Source organism: Acinonyx jubatus, chromosome D1 (assembly GCF_027475565.1).
Source record: "Acinonyx jubatus isolate Ajub_Pintada_27869175 chromosome D1, VMU_Ajub_asm_v1.0, whole genome shotgun sequence".
NCBI lineage: Eukaryota > Metazoa > Chordata > Mammalia > Carnivora > Felidae > Acinonyx > Acinonyx jubatus.
The window spans coordinates 15261664-15287737 of NC_069390.1; the positions used below are offsets into that span (position 1 = coordinate 15261664).

Consider the following 26074-nt stretch of genomic DNA (forward strand, 5'->3'; position numbering starts at 1 on the left):
CGATAGGACCAAGAATTATTGTTTTGTTTCACTGATCACGGTCACCATGCTTGCTTGGCACAAAAACAGGCACTCGATAGGTCTTGGAGGCAGAAATTTCTAGGTGGGAAAATGCACTTGTTCACCCACGCTCTGTGAGCACCAGAGCCCAATACACCCTGAACCCCCGGGGCCTGCAAGGTGTGAGCCCTGAGGTCCCATCAACAGAAACCGGGTCTGGAAGTGAGCACCTCCGACAGACAGGAAATGGGTCCTTTTGTCACCCAGTTGAGAACAAAAACGACAAGAAAGTTTAAATGTCACTGTAGGAGTAAAGGCCAAACGAAGGGGGAGAGGAAACAAATGTTAACTGAGCCTCTCTACACCACCACCTGTGCTGGGGCCATTGGACAAGATTTCATAAACTCCTAACAGGCTGACTCTAGAACCACACTGCCAAAGCTCAAACCTGGTTCCTTGATTGATTAGCTATGTGACCTCGGGCTGGTGGCTTAACCTCTCTGTGCCTCATTTTTCACTCCTGTCAAATGACAGCAAGAAGAGAACCACCTCATCAGGTGGTTGTGAGGATACACTCCATCGAAACGGATAAGGCACTCAGCACAGTGCCTGGCACACAGAAAGCATTCAGTCGGTGTCAGCTAATCAGTAGGACTGTGATTCCATTTTGCAGACAAGAAAAACGGGGCCTCAGAGAAGTTCAGAAATTTCCCAAGATCACATAGCTAATAAGAGGCAGTGCTGGGTGGGGACTTCAAAATCTGTATTCTTTTTGGGGCACCTGGCTGGCTCAGTCCGTAGAGCCTATGACTATTGATCTTGCGGTCATAAGTTTGAGCCCAGCGTTGGGCACAGAGATTACTCTTTTTAAAAATCTGTACTCTTTTCACAGAAGCAAGCTAACCCCCCTCACCCTGAGGATTTCTATGGTTCACATTTAGGGCTGTCACGGCAAAAGATAAAAATATTACGAGGGGCGCCTGGGCGGCTCAGTTGGTTAAGCATCTGACTCCTGATTTGGGCTCAGGTCATGATCTCAAGGTTCATGAGTTCGAGCCCTGTGTCCGACTCCTCACTTGGCAGCTCAGGGCCTGCCTGGGATTCTCTCTCTCCCTCTCTCTGCCCCTCCCCTGCTCAATCTCTCTCTCTCTCTCTCTCTCTCTCTCGCAAAATAAAAAAAATAACCTTTTCTTAAAAAGATTAACATATCATGAAATAACTAGAAATAATATGGGACTAGGAGGCAGTAAGCCCGGATTCCAGGTAATCGTAACTTGGGGAAATACTGGCTTTGTGCCCTTTCAATTCATCCCTTCAACAAACATCTTTCTGAGGCAGGCTCTGCTTGAGGCACGAGGGACAGAGCAGAGAACCGTACAGACAGGGTTCCTCCCTCCTGAAGTCCAGACTCCAGGGGGTGGGCAAACGGAAACGGTGAACCAATGACAGAGTTTGAGGCGGTGGTAAGGGCAGAGGAGATGAGGCAGGACAACGGGAGAGAAGGGTCTGAGAAGAACAGTCAGGAGGCCGTGGGTCATGGTGCATCAAGTGCCCCTTGAGGGTGACAGTGGGGTGGGGTCCAGCGTCCACAGCACGGCTGTGACTGGGGTTGGTAAAAAGGGGCAGCGGGATGAGGAGAGGTGAGAGGGAAGGGAGGGGTCTGCTCACATCCAGATCCACGGTCCAGGCCACCACTGGGGTTGATACTAAGTGAGACATGAAGCCACAGAGGGTTTCAGGCAGGGGCATAATGTGACTTGGTGGGACGAGAAGAGTCTCGGGGTGAAAGAAAAAGAGCCTCACGCAGGGCTGGCACTTCATAAAGGATCTTTCTTCCTGGGTTTCCCTGTCCTTGTGTTACTAACCCTCTGTAACCCTGGACAATCGTGTCCTTTCTGGGCCTCTGTTTCCAAAAAACTTAAAAAAAAAAAAAAAAAAAGTGGTCTCAGTAGTTGTCAGCCCTGGCCATACATTAACATCATGTGAGGAGCTGGAAGAAAGACAACAGCACCAGGGATGCCCACCCATCCAGACACTCAAAACCCACGACTCAGGAGTGCAGGCCTCCAATCGAGATCTCCTAAAAGCTCTCCAGGAGGAGCCACGGCTGAGAAGGGCCCACATCGAGTGGCTTCGAAGGCCTTCTTCCCCCTCAATGTGTAAGTACTAACTGGGAGAAGTGCCCAAAAACAGAACGTGCTGCTTTCTGGGACGGCAAGTTCCTCTTTGCTGAGCACAAACAAAGATCGCTTTCTCAGAGATGAAACTCAAGAACCAGACACCAAAGACACCTTTTCCAAAGAGATTTTTGTGGTTTGAAGACTTGCTGGGTGACCCTCCAGTGAGCAAGTCTTAAGCCTCGGAGGGCAAGGGCAAATAAAACAGCGGGTACGCAGCCCCTTGCCTTTCTTGTGGCCACGGCAGACATCACTAACCGATCCCAGCACACTCTCCTGCTGAGCTAGCCCAACCCCAATGGTCTAACACTCCCTTCCACACGCAGGACCCTGAGCAGCCACTATCAGTCACTTGAAGATGGACACAAACTGGAACCCATTTGTCTTCCTGGCCTAATGTCCTCAGAGGTCCTTTCTCACTCTGACGTTTCTTTGAGGCGCTGATCCTTTTTATCTTCTTACTAGTAATGATTAACTACCAAGTTGCATGGCAATGAGCTCAGCTGGTCGGAGGCCAGACTGTGAGATCACACATTCCATCCCTGAGGGCAGGTTTTGCTTTATTCCCTGACTCTCAGACTCTTTGTCCTCCCCAGGTGGCATCCTGCCCCAAGCAGCTGCACCCCCAAACAGGGCCTGAGACAGACTCCGGGGCCAGCCAGGGCTGTTCCTGGAAAGGCTCATCAAAGTGATCACCAGTGCTATCACTGATAGTTGCAACAATAATAAGGACAGCAGCTGGCATTTGTGGGACACTCTCTGTATGCCAGGCACCATACATTTTCTTATGGAATCTTGATCACAATCGTCTGAAGCATTTATTATCCCCATTTGGCACATGAGAAAATTCGGGCCTTGAAAAGCACTGTGCTGCTGTTGGTCACAAAGCAGTGGAAGCGAGATCATGAACAGCCGCATCCCTGGCCCTGGGCAAGTCCCTTCATCTCTTGGTGCCTCCCTTCTAAAACGGACAAGGTCATTTGAAGGATGAAGTGGGGTCCAGCACACAGGGTATGAGAGCACTGAGGACATCTCAGAATAACTGGCTGGAATCTGGGTGAACGAAAATGGAGACCCAGGGGCGCCTGAGTGGCTCAGTCGGTCGAGTGTCCGCCTTCGACTCAGGTCATGAATTCATGGTTCATGAGTTTGAGCCCCGCGTCGGGCTCTGGGCTGACAGCTCAGAGCCTGGAGCCTGCTTCCGATTCTGTGTCTCCCTCTCTCTCTCTGCCGCTCTCCTGTTCACATTCTGTCTCACTCTCTCTCAAAAATAAATAAAACATTTTCAAAAATTTAATTTGCTTATTACATACATATTTGAGTGAAGATGTCCAGGGGGCAAGTAGATATGAGCCAGGCGGTCAGAGGTAGAGGTCAGATTTAGAGTTAAATGTTAGGGAATTAATGAGGGGATGGATATCTTCTTTTAAAATTTTTTATTGTGGGGCGCCTGGGTGGCTCAGTTGGTTGAGCGTCCGACTTCAGCTCAGGTCATGATCTCACAGCTCGTGAGTTCGAGCCCCACGTCGGGCTCTGTGTTGACAGCTCAGAGCCTAGAGCCTGGAGCCTGCTTCCGATTCTGTGTCTCCCTCTCTCTCTGCCCCTCCCCCACTTGCACTCTGTCTCTCTGTCTCTCTCAAAAATAAAATAAAAACAGTATGTCCAGACCAGGTCTGACCAGCACTGAGCTGGGGGCACTTGTTCGCCTTCACAAAGTGATGTTTTCCTGAAAAGCTGGTGCACAGCGAGTGTTCAGAAAGCCAACCCTCCTCGCTGCTGGCTGGCAGCACCATCAAGTTCAAGTGGGTTTCCTGGGTTCCTCCTCCAGCTCATTCCTGCAGGTCTCCCTGCCTCGGCTGGGACAGCCCTGGGGCCTCTCTAAACACTCTAGAAGCTGAAAACTGCTCCAGGGAGCTAGTGGGAGGGGGAACTTGGCAGCCAATCTCTTTGTCATGGGATCTCGCTTTGACTGGGTCTATCTCTTGTGTGGAACTTGGCGCATTTGGGCCCTTCCCTCAACTTCACATCCCAACAGCAGACCTTGGCCCCACACATACCGCATTAACACTGGCTTCCTTTCCCACCCTGGAGAGAAGGAGAATAATGTCAGTTATTCCCATTTTGCAGAGGAGGAAACTGAGGCTGCGAACACAGGGAGAAATGTTGCATGGGAATCAACGCCCGGGTGCCAACACCCCTAGGGCAGTGCTTGCTCTACCACAGCATCCCTAAAACAAGCAGGGAGTCAGATGCGAAGCCTCTCTTGAGCAACCTGGCTGTTTGTCGCATCTGTAAACACTGTGCTTAGTTTATAGCTACTGTCTCGCTGGTAGGAGGAAGTCAGTTACCAACAGCGTCACATGGAAAATGGAAGAAGGGCGGGTCCCCACTACTGAGACTGCCAGGTGCAGGCAATCTATACCTTTCCTTCCCAACAGGCATTGCCTGAAGCAGTGGCTCTCAACCAGGACGCTTTCCCCCTCGGGGGACATCTGGCAGTATCTGGAGACATTTTTCATTATCACAAGTGGAGGGGGTGGGGGTTCTGGCATCGAGCAGAGGCAGGGATGCCACTGAACATCCTACCACGCACAGGACAGTCCCTAAAACAACTAACGGGGCCCCAAGGATCCATAGTGCTGAGGCTGAAAAATCCTGGGCTAAAGGAAAAGAAGTCCCCACCCACCCTCACCCCAACCACAGTGTTGGACAGTTGCAAAGCCTAAAGACCAGACTCCAGGGGCGAGCAAACGCTAAGTGCTATGTGCACGTCTCCCAAAAGAAATCAAGACTGCTGGCCAACTCAGTGGTCAGGCAGAGGCTGAGGGTCTGAGTCTTACCCCTCCCCCAATACGTCTCTCCTCCCTTTTTGAATGTTTAATTTGTGTTCAAATTACTTCCTGTAACAACCTCAGAGCGGAGTCACGTTATCACCACTATTTTATAGTTGAGAAAACTGAGGCACAGAAAGGTTTGAGCACAATCAAAGTGAAACAAGGAATTCCCATCCAGGCATCTGGCTCCAAAGCCAGGTTTTAACCCCTGCACTATACTCGGTCCCATGAACGAGCCCAGAGTGAGACTATCAACAAAGGTGACTTCATGTTGTCTGATGTCCACAATCACAGGAACAGACTCCCAGCAACCAGATACCAGGAAGCTACATTCGAGGTTATCAATGATTTTAGAGAAGCCCCGATCTGAGCTATGAAAACCATTTCAATATCAAGTCTAAACTCTAATGAGAACGCAGGATCAGAGAACAAGGAAGAGGGGGTTTCAGGGAAAGCAGTTTGCAGGATGGGATGAGCTGGAGAAATGGGTCGAGGCATGAAGTCAGAAGATGGGCATTTGGTGATGAGGCCAAGCTACATGCAGCAGGTGTATTGCGACATAAGAGAGATGAGCTAGGCTGGCAAAGCTCTGGGTCTGAAAGATGTGGCTAGTGCTTCGTAAATGGTTCCCGGAGGACGAATTTAATGAACTGGGATGGCCCCGCCAGCAGGGAGAAATGGCAAGCAGGACCATTATTCGCCTACAGGGAAGGCTCACTTGGTTGTATGTGATCTCGTGCGCACGCGCACACATGCTCTCCTGCTGTAGCTTAACTAACATTGTTCTTTCCTAGAGACAGTTGTGGTTCAGAGTCTAGCAGGGCAATCCTCAGACAGGCCAACACGTCTTAAGGAAGAGCTCTTATGCCTACATCTCCTACAGTTTCTCTTCAGGCAGTAGGATTTGGTGCCACTTTAGATAACACTCCCAGGCATCAAGGTTCATAAAAGTTGAACACCTTCAGGGGCACCTGGGTGGCTCCGTCAGTTAAGCCTCTGACTCTTGATTTCAGTTCGGGTCACGATCTCACAGTCTCATGGGTTCAAGCACATCACAGAGCCTGCTTGGATTCTCTCTCTCCTCTCTCTCTCTCCCTCTTTCTCCCTCTCTCCCCCCCTCAAAGGAAAAGTTGAACACCTTCAGAGAAGTTCTCCTCCAACCTTGGGCACATGGCAACTGCATCCCCGGGAGACATTGTGTTAATAAAGAGGGGTATATCGGGAGTGGAAAATTAAGTACCTACTGAACACCATAAACTGGACGGGGTGCCTTATACACCTTCCCCAATTATCCCTAATAACGCATGGCCTGGCAACCACTGTCACATTCCAGATGACACAACGGGTTCCAAGAAGCATAAGCACCTGGGGAGACAGCAGGGGCGCATGGTGTAAGGTAAGAGTGTGGATTTGGATCCACGCTTCTGCTGATACCAAAGGCCGTGCTCCTCTTCTTACGGAACACTCTGAAGCCAGGTCACCCATGCCCAAATTCAACTTCTACAAAACCCAAATACATTCACAACAGGAAGGCCAAGACATGTCATTCATTTGATTGGAGCCAAGGCCCCAAAGTTTCAGGAAGCCTTTATCACGTATCTATAGCAAAGATACCCTTATCTTTTGTGGCTTTTGGAAGCATTTTACTTCTGCCACAGCATGACTCTAGGCAACACCCTTCCCACAGAAGATGGCCTTGCTACCTTTGGGAATGGCCCTCAAGTCCAGCTGTCCATCCAGGAGTCTCAGACATGGCCTCGCTCATGTAGGTAATACTGTCTGGCTCCCCTCTTGTGCTCCCAAAGAAGCCCACAGCTAGCTGGTTGAGATGTGTGGCCATGAACCAGATCGTAACTCCCCGGGCCTCAGTTTCCCTCCCTGGACCCACATCATAGGATTACACAATAGGTAAAATGTGCTAACAGTAATCCACAATATTCAACCTGTGGTAGCTGCTATTGTTATTTTTATTATCTCAATTCATCCGAAGACAATCATCAGAGATGGGTTCAGAGATTTAATCACAGAATCATCTGAATAGTGTTGATTGTGGCAAAAAAAAAAAAAAAAATGTTAAAAAAAAACACACTAGAAGATTAATCACAGGAGAAATGAGATCCAGGACCTCTGTATAATGCAGGATGCAACAGCTGAGGTTACACAAGAGAACATCTACTGGCAGGGGAAAATGTTTGCCACACATTGTCACTGCTTCACAAACTGCCACAAACTGCCCCCGAGAACTCAGAAGAGAGTGGACTCACACCCCCAGGAACTGGAGATGTCTTTGTGGTCTCCTGCATTCACCGAAAACATTCTGGATGCATATTTGGTATCTAATCTATACTGTGTCCCTATTTGTTTCAAAACACTTTCCACTGAGTAACAGTGACCCTCCAGGAGAAAGCCTCATGTTTATGCTGTAGATTTCTGGGGTCCCCCTAGGGATGCTTCTGCCCCCGGTCCTGACACACATATAGACACGAAAAATGAAAGTCACAAAACACGTGTGGCAGGTAGTCCTATTTTAGGATGGAAGGGGAGGGGGGAGAGAAAGAGAGAGAGGAAGGAAGGAAGGAAGGAAGGAAGGAAGGAAGGAAGGAAGGAAGGAAGGAAGGAAGGAGAAAATATAAATAAAGACAAGGATCACCCATCAAAATAGTTTAGGAAGTGGAGATTACAGGTAATTTTGCTTTCTTCTTTTATTTATCTATATCTCCAATTTGTATATATTAAAAACAACAACAACCAGTACTAACTTACGTCAGAACTGAACCAACCAGCTCTGGATCAGGACCCTCGAGCCAACTGGAGGCTACGGGCCCCCAGAGGATCAGCATGAGAGGAGTGAGGCCAGCACAACCTGGAGGTAAACATTCTGGGCTGGAAGGCCAGGCAGGGCCAAGGGTGAGTCCCCCACTACCCACCAGCTGGGTGATGATCCCTCAGAACATCAGGCCACCTGAGACTCCCAAGTTCTCTTCCAAAGCACACAACACAAGAGGCAGTGTCAGCTCTCTACCTAACCCCTGAACCAAAGAACACAAAGCATCGCCAAAGGCTTGTTCTACACAAGTGTTCTTCAGAAGTGGTCCCTCCGAAGTTTCCAGAAGGGCAGCTACTTAAGAGTAGGCCTCCTCAGCTTTCAGTGGACCTGCTCCCTTCCTATGCACCTCCCTGGAAGCTGGTCCTTCCTGTACCGGCCACTGCAAGACAGTCTGCAGCTACATATGGGGGCACTTACAGTGCATAATTGGGGACTTCATACTGGTGTTCCATTGTCTCTGGAAACAGAAGCCACCCTCACCCCCACATCTTCTGCCGCTCAATCCCCTATGACAGTAGCTTCCAGTTTTTTTGGACAATGCCTAAAGCCACAATAAGAAATTAATTTTCAGGGTGCCTGGCTGGCTCAGTAGGTAGAGCATGTGACTCTTGATCTCGGGGTTGTGAGTTCGAGCCCCACCTGGGGTGTGGAGATCACTTAAAAATAAAATCTTAAAAAAAGAAAAGAAAAAGAAATCCACTTTCTGTGTAATTCAGTACGAAGACACACAAAGTCTACATAACTGAAACAAGTTTCACGACACAATACTTACCTTTTCTACGTGCGGTAAACCCTGATATTTTCTAGCCCATCGCTTTTTCATGCCGCTCATAACTTAAACTGGTTTTATGACCCACAGATGTAAACACACTGTTTTACAGCAGATACATCTATGTTTTGGTTTTCCAGACTTCTACAAATGTTCTGGATTATATTAGGGGGAATCATATACAATTACCAATATTCAAAGGACCAGAAACAGTCATTTCATATGGTTCAACCTAATAAGTATGTATGAACCAAACCAGGGGACTCAACCGCCCAATTCGCCTCTTGTAAGCTAATTATATATTTGACTGGCTTTTACAACTAGGCTACACTACAACTAGGCTACATCTGTGCAAAGACAGATGCCACCTGGGTTGGACAAGCCACCTAGGGACAGACCGAGCCACGACATAAATTACAATGACAAACTCACAGGAATGTTTCGAGGGTTGAATGAGCTCATATATGCCAAAGGGCTTTCTAAACTATAAGGTAAAAACAATTTTTAAGCCTTTTTAAGTACTAAATTATGCCCATACCTCAACAAATTACGATAATAAAACAACAGCCGACATCTTTTGAAGGTTTATTTCGTGCTAAGAACTTGTTATTTGGATCCGGTCAGTCTTCCACCACAACTCTATTTGGTAGGTATCTTTGCTGTCCCCATTCTCCTGATGAGAACAAGGGAGGCTCCGGGCATCACCATTGTTGGCCCAAGGTCACCTGGCTGGGAATCAGAGGAGTCTGGTCTGTCTGACTCCAAAGCCAGTGCACTAAGCTCCGGGTAGCAATCTCCCTGCACACCCACAACCACCTCCCCTTCTCCAGGCCTTGGGGACAGGACCATCAGCCTGGTCCACTCTCAGCGGGGAAAGAGACAACATGACATAAGGACATGAAGAGAAGGTAACCAGTTCAGCCAGCAGCAGGAAATGCAGGATCACCTTGCTGCCATAGAAACTGGTGGCAGTCAGCACAGACTCTCTTGGTCTCCCATCTCCTGCAATTAGAGCCAAGGATTGTGTCTTTAAACTTTCAGTGGGGGCATCTGGGTGGCTCAGGTCATCATCTTACGGTTTGTGGGTTCGAGGCCTGCGTCAGGCTCTGTGCTGACAGCTCAGAGCCCAGAGCCTGCCTCAGATTCTGTGTCTCCCTCTCTCTCTGCCCCTTCCTGGCTCACACTGTCTCTCTCTCTCTCTCTCTCTCTCTCTCTCTCACTCGCTCACTCACTCAAAAAGAACTAAACATTAAAAAAAACAAATTTAAACTTTCAGTTGGTGGCATTAAATAGCTCCTCTTGTCCTTACAGAAAATGTACCCAGAGACCAGGGCAGCCACAGTCAGAGCCAGCCAGGTCACAGAGAAATACTCAAGTCAATGCAAGGAGGACTCTGTCTTTCTAAGGGACATGGTCAATATTCCTGTGCCCCTCTGGGCCCAGGACCACATTCGCCACTCTCCAGTCATAGCTCGCGGTCATTTAATCTATAATTCAATTATATGCACCGTCAAAAGAGAAATATAATTTAAATTGTGCTATCAGGAAAGCCTACACTGCTCCACATACATGTATATGTGTATAAGTATACATTCCATTGCAGATTTAATCTCTTAAATCCAATTTGAAGACTTTGTAGCACAATTTTGAAAAGTCAAAATTATGGCCTTGTGCCCTAACTTTAAAATCTAACTCTTGGGGCGCCTGGGTGGCTCAGTTGGTTGAGCGTCCGACTTCGGCTCAGGTCATGATCTGGTGGTCCGTGAGTTTGAGCCCCGCGTCGGGCTCTGTGCTGACAGCTTAGAGCCCAGAGCCTCCTTCAGATTCTGTGTCTCCCTCTTTCTCTGCCCCTCCCCTGCTCATGCTCTGTCTCTGTCTCAAAAATAAATAAAACATTAAAAAAAAAAATTTTTTTTTTTAATCTCTTGGGGCACCTGGGTGGCTCAGTCATCTAGGCATCCGACTTCAGCTCAGGTGGTGATCTCACAGGTCATGGGTTCGAGCCCCACATCAGGTTTTGTAGTGACAGCTCAGAGCCTGGAGCCTGCTTTGGATTCTGTGTCTTTCTCCCTCTGCTCTCCCCAGCTCACACTCTGTCTCTCTCTCAAAAATAAATAAACATTTACAAAAATGTGTTAAATCTAACTCTTAAGTAAACGGGAAATTTTCATTAAATGTTGTTTTTTTTTCTTTTTTTTAGATTTTATTTTTAAGTAATCTCTACACCTAACGTGGGGCTGGAACTCACAGCCCCGAGATTAAGAGTCACAAGCCCCATCGGCTGAGCCAGGCAGGCGCCCGTTGTTAAATACTGTTCTCCTAATTCCGTATCCATTTATACAAGGAACTTTAACAATAATAACGCAGTCTCAACTTATCCAACTACCCTGTGTGAGCAGCACTACTACTATTATTATTAGCACTTTAGAAATGTAAACACCGAGGGTCAGAAAGGTTAGGTGCCACCCAAGGTCACAGCTAGTCAGGTGGGAGGCCAGGATTGTAATCAGGCAGTCTGGTTCCACGCTTCATATTCTCCTCACCACCCAGGGATCTCATCTATCCCTGAGTCACTAAGGAACAAGGGCCACATCTAAAATAGTTGGAAAACACACGTATTTCCAACACAAATCAGAACCGAAGGACGAACTTCTTTAATTTCCAAAGAGCTTATACAAATCAATAACAAAATAGCAATCTTTTTTTTTTTTTAACGAACCAGGAGTTAACAGAAAAGAAACAGAAGGAAGGAATGCAGACACCCCAAAACATAAGAAAAAATATTCAACTAACTCAAATAAAGATATAAGTAAAAGTCAGGATACAACTTCTCGCCTCTCAGATTTAAACATTTAACAATTTTCACGGCGCCTGGTTGGCTCACTCAGTAAAGCATGCGACTCTTGATATTGGGATTGTCAGTCGGAGTCCCATGTTGGGTGTAGAGACTATTTAAAATTTGTTTAATCTTAAAAAAATTAAAAAATAAAAATTAAACAACCCACAATTCTCACACCTATGGATGCAGGTATAAACTGGGGCAATGTTTTTATAGGAGAGCTTAACAATAGCTCTCATATTTTAAATGCATGTACCCTCTAACACAGCAACCCTAAAATTAGAAATGTATGGACATCGTTGTGAAAGTGACAAGAAATGTGTACCAAAGACAGTCTCGGAAGCATGATTTGTAAGAGATGGGGGGGGGGTGCAAAAACAATTAAAGTGTCTATTGATATGGGAATGGTCTAATATATCGTGGTAAATTCACACATCAGAATCCCAGACAGTCATTTAAAAGAATGAGTTAAAGCAGGTATTAAATGACCTCTAAGACAACAAGGTAAATTGAAAGGCTAAGTAGAATACAATGTATACGTAAAGTTTTCTTTAATGTAATTTTTTAAAAAGATGAATACAGATACTTGCATACAATACAAAGAAACATTTTCCCCCCCTGGAAGGAAACCAAGGATGCCCACAGTGGTTATCTTTGAAAAAGACTAGTATTTTTCTAACAGTATACAGTTTTACATTGGAGAGTTTTTAACCTGAGATTCATAGGCTATTTTGAAGAGCCTATGAAACCCCTGACATTGGATACAAAATTGCAAATACATACATTCCTTTTGTGGAAAGGAAGCTTCCCTTTTACTTACTCTGTAAGGGTCTTAATACCTCCCCCTCTCCAGGAAGATTAAGAACCACTGTGTTATATAGACTCCACGTTGGTACTATGTTTTAATATTCACTCACTTATTTACTCAGAAGCCATGAACTAACACTGGGCTGGGGCCCAGCACAGGCACCCAGAAAACCACCACCCATTCCTGCCCTGGAGAAGGAGATAGTTTGGGGCATAATGACGACATTGTCTGCTCGAAACTCAGAAAAGGCAACAGGGTACAGCTTTCCTCTAACAGGAAGAAGGAAAAGTGGAACTGAAAATTATTTGCATGTTTAAAATTAGACCTTCTGTGGGAGCTGACACTACTTTGCTTTCAAAATGCCCCCTATCCTCTGTCTCAATACCACCAGCCCTCCACCCGGGCATTTACATGCCATGGAAATTCTAAGACAATGGGAAGACCACAGCTATCACTAATAAGGAAGTAATAACAAATTTCCTACGGCTCCTGTCCCCATAGGTGTCACCAGAGAAGCCACTGGAAAGCCACACAAGGTGGTGGCAAAGTTGCTGTGGACTTCTCTGGTCTGATATATCTGCCACCTCCAGGGATCTCGATGTAGATTCCTGCCCGACTCATCCCTGTAGAAGCTGGGGGCGGCGGGAGGGGGGGGGGGACGTGTGGAGGACAACAAGGACATCACACACACAGCCTACATCACAACTGTCACTGGTTAGCTGGGGGTGATCAGAGTAATGTCTCACTCCCAAATCCTGTCAGTCATGAAGACAGGCTCCCTTTCTTACCCACAGGCCTCCACTCAGTGCCTGCTGCACACCCAGTATCTCCCAAACTTAAGCAATGTTTCACCTTTACAAGTTTGCCATAACCATACCATCCTTACATAACTATTCACCCAATATTTTCCTTTGGATCAGCTTTTTATTAAATTTAAGCAAATTTATATACCATGACACTCCATTTAGTCTCAGTCTACCTATAAAATCATGAACCTGAGGGGCACCTGGCTGACTCAGTTGGTTAAGCGTTCAACCCTTGGTTTCACCTCAGGTCATGATTTCACGGTTCGTGAGTTCAAGCCCCGCATCGGGCTCCACGAAGACAGCATGGAGCCTGCGTGGGGTTCTCTCCCTCCCTCCCTCTCTCAAAATAAATAAAGAAACTTTTTTTTAAAATTTTTTGAATTTTTTTAAATATAAAATAAATAAAATCATGGACTTGATATGCAACTATTTTTTTCCACTAACATCCCCTAAAATAAATCATTCTTAATAGTTAAAAAAAAAAAAAATGTGCTAAGTTCATCTTGCATGCCCGCAGGTGCCACTCTGTGAGAAACGCTTGATAGGTATTTGTTATATGAACTAATGATGTGAAGCCCCACTTGTCCCCAAATAACAGCAGCAGCCACAGCCAGCAATCGAATCGTGCCTCCGATTTTACACAGCAGTTCCTCTTCTATCATATTTGATCCTCTCAACTGCCCAGTGAAACAGGAAGTGTCAGTCCCATTTTCCAGATAAGGACATGAGGAGTCACAGAGCTTGAGGGACTTTGCCCAAGTTTATGCAGCTACGAACTGGCAGAGCAAAGACCCGAACCCAGGTCTTTCCCCTCCAGACCCCGTCTCCACTAAGACTCAGGGTCTCAAAGCAACAGGAGCAGAAAAGAGGCACCTGGGTTGTCAGTGGCACAGACGGAGCAGATCCTATAGTAGGATTCAGAGAAGCCACAGTGACTCCCTGCCCCATCAGGGTTCAGGGCCCACAAGCCTGTTCTTCATCCCTGAAAATCCATCACCTCATCTCTTAGCTGCACTGAACACCTTCTCTAAAACACACGGCTTTGTTCAGCACAGGACAGTGAACTGGGGCGGTGGAGACATCAGACCCGGTTCTACCACATACTGGTTATGAATCATTGGTGAGTTCCAGCCTCAGTTGTCTCTCAGATAAAACGGCACCTACCTTTTAGTATTTCTGAAATGGTCAAATGACTTAATGCATCCAAACCCTTGGCACATACGATGTTGCCCATTAATTTTAGTATTACCAGCGGCACTAGGTTAAAAAGGAAACACACAGAAAATTGCCCCTTACACTGCACTCAATAATTCCCTTGGCCAAGCAGTGAATGGACGAAGAAGTAATTGCAGATGATGTGCTGGCTAAACCCAGGCCCACAGCCACTCAGCAACTCTCCCTCGGCCTCAACCCCAAGCAAGGATTACTTTTAGGAGCTAAACGACCTCTTTGCTGACCAATGTTGCTCACACAGGAGCCAGGATTGTCTCTGCTCAGGAAAGCTTGGGTATCCGTGGTTGCCTTTATTGTAGGGCTCAACCTGAAATCAACTCAAAGTCACAGTCTAACCATAAACCAGTCCGCTCTGTTTTCTTAAACCATCTGCAAACAAAACATCATCGCTCAGTTCCTCCGCCGTCGTTCTGAAGCAAAACAAAAATATTTAAAGTCACCCGTATGAGAATTTAACAAGCAACTTAAGGAGGAGTCAAAACATTTTTTTGTAGTCCAGATGAAGCAGGCAGGTAAGCAGGCTTAAGGATTAGCTATTATTGACAATAGACACAAATAGTTATTACTCACCAGGAAACTAAAAAGCAAAGAAAAAGCAAATCCCAAACACTGTAAGACCAACAAAACAGCTATCGGTCACCAGCTTTTTTTTTTTTTCCCCATTTTAAAGCAGCTCCACTACCAACCTATTTCTTAAAGACTGTCAGGGCTATATTTCCCAAGAAAAGGAGGCAAGGTTGGGGGGAAACTGCTTTGTCACCTTGTCTAAAACATACACATAAACCAAAATTAGTGTGCAAAAATGCTACGAGAATGGGTGGAGTCAGACGTTGCAACCAGCACAGTCCTCGTGCTGGAATCATCTCTGACCGTCCTTCCTGTCTTGGAGAAGGGGAATGAGATGCCAGGGTCAAAATGGCTTTTCCAGCCCTACTAAGCACCGAATCTTCCAGCATCTCTCTGCTTTCCAGCCTCCACACCCATCCATTAATTCACAAACAGAGCTGTGCCTTTTCCAAGAGTTGCCCATTTTTTTTAACCTGTTACTGTTGACGCCATTTAACACACACACACACACACACACACACACACACACACACACGCACCATCCAAGCCTCAGAAAACCAATCAAATGTTAGGGAGGTAGTCTGATACCTTCACCCACATTTCCTAAATGTGCAAAATTCAGAAATCTCAAACATGACTTCCGATCTCAAATATGTTTCAACCTTGAAAGGTTCAATTTACATCCACAGTTTTGGGAGTACTCGGTGGGGTAGGGCTGTGCCTACTGTGAAAAGTAACCGCAAAGTGAAAACATGGCAAAAAAAAAAAAAAAAAGTCACCGTGAAAATACTAGGCAATGCAGATGCCCATCCGGTCTCCTCCACACTCTTGCCAGGTAACCTCAGCCTGATCACTGTCTTCTCTGGGCCTCAATATTCTCATGTAAAAAAATGAAGGGTGTGAGCTGTCTTGAAAGTCTGGTCTGGCCCCCAAATTCCCTGAAATATTCAGTATCAAAATGAACTGTCAACTGTGGATTGTGAAAGTGCTTTTTCAGAGAGCCTTTCACATTTCCTATTTTATAATGTATCCAAAAACAAGAAATAGAAAGAGTCCCCTTGAGTTTCCACAGAACAAACTGGAGAGGAAGGAAATATCTGAATCGGGGATACGCAGAGAGCAGTAGTGTGCTACTGAGATACAAGGAAGGCCTGGGCAAGCAATAAATTCACCCAAGAAATGTTTCACTGATTCAAAGCATAGTAACCATTATGGACAAAGTAATAATAATATAATACAAAATATATGTGTCAAACTAAAAATAAATGAAGATCAAGTATTTCTTTAGTATGAACTTTGGTACAAGAGATCTTCAATTATGAGGCTTTTTTTTTTTTTTTTTTTTTTTTTTTTGTAATTCATGGACTGCTGTCCATGAATTTCCTTAAAGGGACAGGAAGAAGACAGTCTATTCACACTTCACCCTACTGTAACACCGCCATCTGGACACCTTTAAGGTTTACAAAGCTGTTTCAGACATTGGCCAGTGCAAGCTCCTCAAACAATTCTTGGGGCAGGTGGTGTGAACCCACCCTACAAATGCTGTTAAAAAGAGCATGCCCAGCCCTGAAGCCTGGCCCTTGGAGCTGGTTCTTCTGACGCCTAACCCAGTATTCTCTGCAGGAGGCCACACTGTCCTTTCCAAAGTCTACTGAGGAAAACTGGGAGGGGACATGAGCAACTCCTTGGGTGCTGAGAGTTGCTGGAACCCCCAGGCCTCAACTCCCTTCTCAGCCTGCCTGCGAGGCCTCCTTGCTGCCCCAAGGCTGTGTTTTTGCTGTCAGACAGTCCTGTATTTGTGCCTGAAAACTTTTCCCTGAAACCAGGCTCCATCCTTAGCCAATAAGTCATCTCCCAGGCTTCAAGCATCATCTCCCCAGAGCCGTCGTTTGTATAAAACAAGCAAGACTTTCATTAACAAAATGCACAACAGGGGTCTCGCCAGGCCACTTGCGGCCGCGGGTGCGAGACCCTAGCAGGCTCCTGGAAGGCTGTGAGGACCAACCTGCTAGCTCAGCTCCCGCGCCAGGGCTGGGTGATTCGGCTCTTTCACTTCTCCCCCCCCCTTAAGTTCCCTATCTGTGACATGGGAATGTCTCCCAGCTGCCCTGCCTCGCCCCCAGTGGGAATACTCTGAAGGGGAAACGGCGCTTTCAGAAAGGTCGGCCGCCAAAATGCCAGGCACAACATTATCTGAAAAGCGAAGCTAGAAAACAGGGCGGTGGGGAGGGAGAGCCTGCGCCCACAAAGCACGACTTCAACGCCCAGGGAAGCCAGCGGCTTCCCCGGGAAGGGGGACCGTCGCCTTGACGAACGCTTGCGAGTGGCCACCTCCGCCGGGGCTGGAGACTTTCCCCAGAAGCGGTGCCCTCGGCCGCGAGGCCCCCGCGCCTCGCCCACCGCCCCGCGGCCCCAAGCCCGGCCCTGCCCGGGCTCCCCCGGGGCCGCCGCCGCTGCCCTCCGGCCCGGCCCCTCGGGCCCCTGCGGGCCGGGTCGGAGGTCGGCCGCGCTCTGCCAGGCCGGCCCCGCTCCGCGACGCGAGCCCTTCGCAAACACGCCCCCTCCGGCCGCCGCGGGCGGGCGAGCCGGGCCCGCGCCGGCCAGATGTGACCAGCTCCGGGAAGGGCCGGGCCAGAGACGGCCTGGAGCCCGCGCGGGGGCTTCCACGGGAGGCCACGGGCACCCCGGACCCCGGGTCCCGCCGCGCCCCCGCCGGGACCGGGCAGCCGGGGCAGGGGCTCGGTCGCCGGCGCGCGAGGCCGGCTGGGTTCCGGCGAACCCCCTCCAGGAGGGGGGCTCCGAGCTCTCGGGCCCCTCGCCACCGCCCGCGGACCCCGCAGGCAGGGCACACCCGGGCAGGTGCAAGGGATGCCAGTCCCGCCCCCACCTTCCGTGCTCTCCCCCCACCTCCCACCCCCCACCCCCCCACACACACACCCCGCCCGGGCCCACCCGGCCGCTCACCTGGCCCAGGCGCAACAGCAGCAGCAGCGGCGGCAGCACCCAGCGCAGCCCCGGCGAGCGCGGAGGCGGCCGCGCCTCCCGCGCCGCCCGCTTCATGCCCCGCGCGCCCTGGAACGTGCCCGGGACGCGCGAGTCGGGCCCCGCCGTGCGCCCGAGCCCGGGCGCCCTCGTCGCCGCCTCCAGCCGCCGCCTCCTCCTCCTCCTCCTCCAGCCCGTCCGCCTAGTCCCCGCTCCGCCCGCCCCGGGCTTCCCCGGGGACATGGCAGCGGCGGCGGCGGCGGCGGCCACACGGCGGAGCCTGGCGCGGCTGCCGCGGGGGGGACGCGTCCCTGGGCGCGCAGGGGCTTCGTGGGGCGGAGCAAGAGGCGCCCACCCCCCGCGCGCGGCGCCCTGATCCCGGCTGCTGCGGCCCCGGCGGCTCCCGCTGCCTCCTCCGCGCGTCATGCGGCTCCGGCTGCAGGGAGCCGCGGCGAGCGCTCAGCCCCCTCCCTTCCCCCTCCCCCTCTGAATATTCATCGCTTCCTCCCGCCCGGCCGGCCAGGCGGCTGCCGAGCACCGCGGCCCCTCGCCGCCCTCCCGCTGCAGCCCCCGCCCCCGCCCAGCCGGCCGGGCGGCGGGGAGGGGGCGGCGGCGCGCCCCGCGCGCGCCCTGGCGGCTCCCCTCCGGCGGGCAGAGGAAGCGCCCCCGCCGTGCCCGCCCTCTCCGCCCAGCCCTCCCGCATTCCTGGGACTCGGGACCCGGGACCGGCTCCGCGCCTCTCGCGCCGCGAGCCCGCACCCCTCGGTACAGGCGCCCCAGCCCCGGCCCCGCTCCGTGGCCCGGGGTTTGGGTCCCCAGATGTTGGCCGAGATCCCTGCCGAGGGCTCAGCCAGGCCTGCCTATAGACAACGACCCGGCGCAGGCCTGCTAGACCTGGCGGGTGGGTGCGCTTGAGGGTGAATGAACCCCTAAGTTGTAGGAGACGCGCTGTGTGTTGTGTTCTCCCCGCCCCCATTCCCCGGGGCAGGGAGGCAGAGAGGCGACCCCGCAGTGGGTCCAGGGATTAGGACCCCAGCTCCGGCATATGGTAAGCCGAGCTTTACTGGTAGTACTAGCTGTGTGACCTCCGAGGAGGCATTTCACCTCTCTGGGCCTCCCCACTCCTCTGTGGAGTGGAGATGATACTGGTACCCGGCTAGAGAGACTTGACTGGCCATTACCTGAGATAATGGGCAGAAGGGCCCTAAACACCCAGCCTGACCCATAATGGGCCTCCGTCAGCGCTTGCTCGTCCGGCAGCTTTCATCACCTCATCAAAGAAGACCGCCAGCTCAAAGGGGTTCAGGAGAACTGTGCTGTTACTGCTACGCGCGTGCACGGAGGACAGAACTGAGGGTCTAGGAAGGAGGCTAAGCCTGTTGCCCTAGGAGAAGTAGTGAGAGAAAGGGCCAAACCAAGGAGTGCCAGGGAGGGAGAGATGAATTCCAGCCACGAGGAGTGACACCTGAGCTGGGCTTTGAAGGATGGGTTGAATTTCACCAGGCAGATAGTGGGGGGCAGGGTCTCAGGAAGTGGGAGCAACTTGGCAAAAAAAAAAAACAGGAGGCAGATGCTTTAGGCTTGTTCTTTGGAGATGCAGGGAATGGGAGGTTGGGGGGGAGGGTTGGCGTTCAGGGGAGATTTTGAAACACGAGGCCAGGGTGTGTGTGCAGCAGGGTGCAAAGCCCCAGACGCGGCCTCCAGACACCTCCTGTGCCTCAGGTTTCCCACCTGCAAGATGGGAACACACCTCCACTTAAAAGGTCCAAGCAGCTCCTACCAGACTGAACACGCAGACAAGCACCGTCGGAATGAGGACCCCACCTGCCAACCTAAACCCCTTGCCACCTTGTGCTTAAACACGATGTGATTATCATAATGCACAAGGAATCCCGACCGCTTTTCCCTTCTGGGGGCAGAGAAAGGTGGTTTGAAAGGCAGTCGTGTCCATGAGGCCCAGAGGGAAGCGGAGCTTGACTTACTCCGGGAGCTGCCACGTCTGGTGGCTGCCCCAGATATGGACTCTGCAGACCCTCGAGATCCATCCAGGCCTCCACAGCTTCATGACTTGTATCTTGCGAACGGCGCTGTGAACTCCAGCAGGCACTTTGATCTTCTCCTGGGTAAATTGTATGCCCGCGTTTACGTGTTGGTTAGAATGGGATTTCCCTGCCACGTGGTGATGAGAGGGAGTAAACACTCCTTTTCCGTAGAGGGAGTTAAGACCTAAATAATAACTACCTGTTCAGTCATAAACAGATCACACCGGATTGGTGACCTACATGAGAAATGAAATGAATCCTGAGGAGCTGTGGTGTCGACTCCCTGAGGGCAGGAATTGGGCCTCTGTCACCCTTGCTGCCCTGCAGCATTTCACTGCGTGTCTTGCCCTCAGCGGGAACTCAACATCTGTGCGGTGGGGTGGTGGCACCCATGCCCCCAGGCTTACCATGACGGGAAAGTTCAGTTTTCCGCATGGATACGTTAAGGAAGGATCATTGGCTTTGCAAAAGGATTTGAGACTAGAGCCCATCATGTAGGTCTCCTCTTCAGATGTCACTTCCCCTAGAACTTCCCAGATGCCCCAGCCCTGAGTTGGGGGTACTTCTCCCTCCACGCTCTCATAGTTCCCTGTGCTAACCTCATGTCAACCACAGTGTTGTAACTGCCTGTTTATCGGACCATCTTCCTCAGTGGACTCTAAACGTGCCCCATGAAGACAGTTCCTGCACCTTCTTTATCATCGTATCCCCGCAAATAATATCTATGCAGTTGAATTGAATGTGTTCCCTTGAATAGCAAACTAAGGCATTAGATATATGCCTGTTCTCTCTCCCTTTCTTCCTCTCTCTCTCTCTCTCTCTCTCACACACACACACAACCAAATTCCATTTGCAAACAGCTTTTCAGGGATAAATCTACTGTGCAAAGTTCAAGGCACATTCTCTTTGAGAGTATATAATGATAGTTGACCTTTTAATCATGTCTACCTTCAAGCAAAAGCTAAAGTTTTACTGAATATGGGGCCAGGTGCAGAGAGAACAAAAGAGCCAAACCAATAGGTTAGAGCAGTGGATTCCTGGATGTCTTCCAGAACTGCCTGATAGGAATCACCTGGTAACTTGTTACACTATAGATTCCCATGCCTCTCCACAGACTGCAGGGGATGAGGCCTGGGAATCTGTTTCCAACCAGTTCCTTGAGTAATTCTTGCTGTCAAGCAGGGTTGGAAAACATTACTTATCCAATGGCTGGCCTGCATTGTGTCCCTAAATAATAATAAAGACCGCTGATCAGGTCCTTACTAGGTGCCAGGCACTACTTACATCCATTACATCCATTATTTCTACTCCATGCAACAACCCTGCAGAATACGTATCATTATCAATGTTTTACAAACCAGGAAACTGAGTCTCAGAGAGGTTTAGTTACTTACACAAGGTCACACGGCTTCAGAGTGGCAAAACCAGGATCCGAAACCAGATCTTTCTTGCCACTATGCCAGGGTGTCCCTCCCCTTGATGCTTAAGGTAAGGTAGTATAAAGGTCATTATGTGTGGGCTATTACTGTTACTTTTATTATTACTCTCCTGGGCCTCAGTTTCCCCAATCTTAAATGGGAAGGGACAGAGGCCATAAGACTTTCTATTTCATCCACAGAGAAAGGGGAACGGGCAGAGCAACTATGTTTAATGATACATCCACCATCCCACCAGGGGGCAAGCCTGCTGGGCACCAGCCTGGAACCAGGTCACTAGCCCCGCAGGGAGTCCATTCAGCCTGGCAACCCTCAGTTTATTTTAAAAGCCACCATGAGCAAACCATTCTCCAAAGCCCTCCTAAGCAGAATGGAATGTTTCTTGGGAGTCTGATTAGCTAATGTTGCAGGCATGGCTGCCCTGAGACCTTCCTGCCTCACAGACTTGAACTGAATCAGAATGGAAAGGAAGACTTTTAGAAAGTTCTTTAAAAAAAAAAAAAAAGTAGCACTTCATCTTTATAATAGTAACAGGATGTTTCCTGTGGACTAATAACTGGGCTGTGGTTAGAACTCCATGTTTGTCCACAAGACCTCAGTTCCTCCCCAAACAGTGCCTTAATCACCTGCGCATGCACCGCGCCAGGAAGCGCCTTGGCAATGCCTCTCTTGTTTCTGACTTCAAGCACTTACAACATTAAGCATTTTCCTAATTCTTTTCGTGTGTGTGTGTGTGTGTGTGTGTGTGTGTGTGTGTGTGTTTGTGTGTGTGGCGTTGAGATAGGAAGCAAAGTTTGACTTACAAAGAAACAGTTGCATGCGACAGATTTTCAGTTCAGTGCGGGAAGAAAAGCACTGGTGTGTCGTAACACCTCGGGGTGCTGGAGCACAGAAACAGAGCCATTTCTCTAGGGAGTCTCCCATCCTTTCCCCAAGTTTAGGAATCCATAGGGATGAACACACTGGCTCCTGCACTCCCAGCTGTTACGTCCTGAGTCAAGGTCCACTGAGCCCAGGGCCTTTATGCTCTGGCAGGACAGACCCAGGACCCAGAGTCTTGGGTACCTGGAAACACAGAGAGTATGTGACAAGGAGATTCAGAGCCCAGGGGACAAGGAGCTTTTGTCCAGAGCTTGAGAATGACTTTTGCATGAATACCAGAAGTGGCAGGCAGGGGGCAGGAGGCAGTCAAGCCTGAAGCAGAAACATCCCCTCAAACAAAGAAAGGGCTGAGAGGTGTAAAGAAAGAAGAGAAGAGAGAGCAGGAGGCCCAGAGTCCCGGGGCTTCTTGGCAGCTGGTTCCTTCCAGTCTTGTTAAAAATAATTTTTTTCCAGGATTGAAAAGAAATGTTCTTTTTTTTTTTTAGGTATTGAAAAAAAATTATTAATCACATTGTGCTGAACGTATAGAACACCTGGGTCCCTGCAGTTGGGAGAAGAAATCAACTTGGAACAGTGGTGTAGCAGAATCGTACTCGTAGGGAAGAAAATACCCTGCAATCTAAATAAGCAAATAAAAGTCACAGATGACGATACAGTTATATTGTGTATATAAATGATAAACATGCATGTACATACATATCATATTAGATAGATATATGCATGAGCTTTGTTCACAGCAATAAAGTATAGTGGGTATGAGTTTGGACTCTGGAGTCAGCTGCCTGGGTTCAAATCCTGGTCCCACCATTTATTAGTTGTGTGACCCTGGACAAATTACTTAAGTTCTCTGTGCCTCAATATCCTTATCTGTAAATGAGGATGTTCTTGATGATAATATCTGCCTCCTGGGATTGTTACAAATGTGAAAACAGTTAAAGCATTGATAATACTGCCTGAAATAAGCAAAGAACCACGTAACTGTTTACCCTTATGAAAGTACCTTTTTGGCAGATCTGAGGCAGGGTGGTGTAATGGGAGGAGTATGTGCTTTGGATCAGATGGTCATAGGTTCAAATCCTATCGACTTGCTGTGCCTCTGGCCTCCATTTCCTCACATAAAGAATGGGATGATAATTCACTAGCCTTAAGTAATTGTTATGAAGATGAAACAAAATGATATGTAAGAAGCACCTGGCATGCATTCTGGGAGAAAACACGTCGTACCTCGGTACCCTGTGGTAGAGGCATTAGTGTTGATGGAAAGAGAAGGAGATTGGGAGTCAGGTCAGAGACTGAAGATTTCATTAGCCAGGTGTCAAAGCACAGACAAGTCACTCCTCTTGGACTTCATTTCTTCTTTGGCAAAATGGGGATTAGATTAGTGTATCAGTCAGGATAGGCTAGGTTATGCCGCAATAACAAACACCTCCCTAAATCTCAATGATTGAAAACAACAAACACGTATTTCTTGTTCTCACTACATGTCCTCACAGGTCAGCTGAGGGCTGAGCTCCATGACACCCTTGCCCAAAGAGCCATCTGCTGGGGCAGACACCAACTAAAACATTGCCCATTGCTGTGGCAAAGGGAAAAAGAGCTTTGGAGAGTCTTAAATGGGCAACTAAATACTCTGTCCTGGAAGTGACACTAATCTTTCATTCTCATTGCCCATAACTAGTCACCTGGCCCCGCCCAACTACAGGGGGACCAGGAAGTAGAATGCTACCGTGCACCCAGAAAGCAGAGCCAGAAATGGCTAATGAAGAGCACTCATGACCAGTACAATTACAGAGCCTCTAAAATCTTGCTATTAAAAGTGGTCCAACCACTGGGTGTTATATGTTAATGATAAATTATGAAATTCTACTCCTGAAACCATTATTACACTATATGTTAACTAATTTGGATTTAAATAAATTTTAATTTTTTTTAATTGTAAAAAAATGTTTTAAAACATGTGGTCCACTGACCAGCAGAATGGACATCCCCTGGGAGCTTATTAGAAACGCAGAATTTCTGGCCCCACTCCAAACCTACTGTGATGGTTAATTTTACGTGTCAACTTGAGTGGGCTGCAGGATGCCCAGAGATCTGGTTAAACACTATTTCTGAGTATGTCTGTGAGGGTGCTTCCAGACAGATTCACATTTGAATTGGTGAGCTGAGTGAAGCAGATTGCCCTCCCTGGTGTGGGTGGACCTCACACAATCTGGTAAGGGCATAAATAGAACAAAAAAGCAGAGGATGCTTGAATTCTCTCTCTACCTGACTATTTGAACTGGAACTTTGATCTTCTCCTGACTTTAGAGCTCCTGGTTCTCTGGCCTTTAGACTCAGACTGGAATCTACACCACCAGCTTTCTTGGGTTTCCAGCTGGCATATGACAGATTGTAAGGCTTCTCAGCCTCCATAATTGCATGAGCCAAAACTTTATCTTTATTCCATATATACATATATATATATATATGTTTAAATATATGTTATATATATTATATATATACTGTATACTTTTTATATATAGTGTGTATGTATGTATGTATATATATGTGTGTGTGTGTGTGTGTATACACACACATATTTCCTATTAGTTCTGTTGCTCTGGAGAACCCTAATACACCTACTGAAATAGAATCTGCATTTCAACAAGATTCCCAGTAGATTCCTATATGCAGGAAGACTGAGCAGCACCAGTGTGGTCTATTGGGTGGCAGGGCGGTACGTTCCTTAAGAACCTGGCTCTCAGCCTTTATCTGTGGATTTGGCTAACACATTTACATGTTTGTATCTGGGTCCCCCCCCCCCCCACCCCGAGACCCAGAATCAGAGTTCTGTTTCCAACGGGAATTAAAGCTCAGGAGAATGAATAGCATAATATAGACACCAAGAAGCACGCAGGTGACCCAAATGCAGTTAGCTTCCTCCAACCAGGCTTTGAAAAAACACTCCCAAGTTTGGTCTGAGTCTGTGGGATTTTTTTTTTCTTGGCCAAAATGAATTTTAAAAGGCCTAGACTACTGCATATAAGCAGAATACTTTGAGAGTTTTCTTCTACTTACTTGGAAACTAGAATCCAAGATAGAGAGAGGGTAAAAACTTAATATCTACTTCTGTTATTGGCTGCTGACTAGGGATTAGGCTCTGTGCGAGCTACTTTATTCACTTTATCTCATTTAATCCTTACCACAACCCTAGCCCAGGGGCACTGTCATGACCCCCATTTTCTGGTTTAGGAAATTAAAGCTGGTACAGTTTAATGTAACTGGCTCGAAGACACACAGGAAGAGAACTAGGCGGCACATGCCTGTCTGAAGCCAAAGCTTGTGCTAACCGCTACATGCTGGCCTCCCCAGGCAGGCAACCCTGGCCTACAGAGGCCCGTCTTCTTTCCCCACCTTGAGCATTTCCCACATGGCCTTTGATTGTTTGTTTGTTTGTTTAATGTTTATTTATTTTTGAGAGAGACAGAGTGCGAGCAGGGGAGAGGCAGAGAGAGAGGGAGACACAGAATCTGAAACAGGCTCCAGGCTCTGAGCCGTCAGCACAGAGCCCGATGCGGGACTTGAACCCATGAACCATGAGATCATGAGCTGAGCAGAAGTCAGACCCTTAACTAACTGAGCCACCCAGGCACCCCTCCCACATGGCCCTTTAACCTTCCGCCTCTTCCTAAGAGCAGCATAATATAGACCCCCTGCATGTACATAGTAAATGAACAATTTCAGGACAAGGACATACAGACAAATTCTTCAACTCCCTCCTCCCCCACCAATTCTCATTCATCTGCTGCTGTCATTTTCCTCCATCTTTGACATTTTCCTCAGACATTTTTTCAGAGCCTTGCATCCGTTCTGTTGAAATATGTCGCTTATGC

At 48.6% G+C, this 26074-nt stretch overlaps 1 protein-coding gene across 1 annotated transcript in view; it reads right to left on the reverse strand.

Annotated features, from left to right (window-relative positions):
- The window catches only part of PTPRJ (protein tyrosine phosphatase receptor type J), a 169593-nt gene extending 151276 nt beyond the window's left edge, over nt 1–18317 (reverse strand). Inside the window, exon 1 of the mRNA XM_027072680.2 lies at nt 17825–18317. Within this exon, the coding sequence (XP_026928481.2) occupies nt 17825–18268 (444 nt within the window). The 5' untranslated portion in view covers nt 18269–18317. The remainder of the gene's footprint in view (nt 1–17824) is intronic.
- Between the last annotated feature and the right edge of the window lie 7757 nt (nt 18318–26074).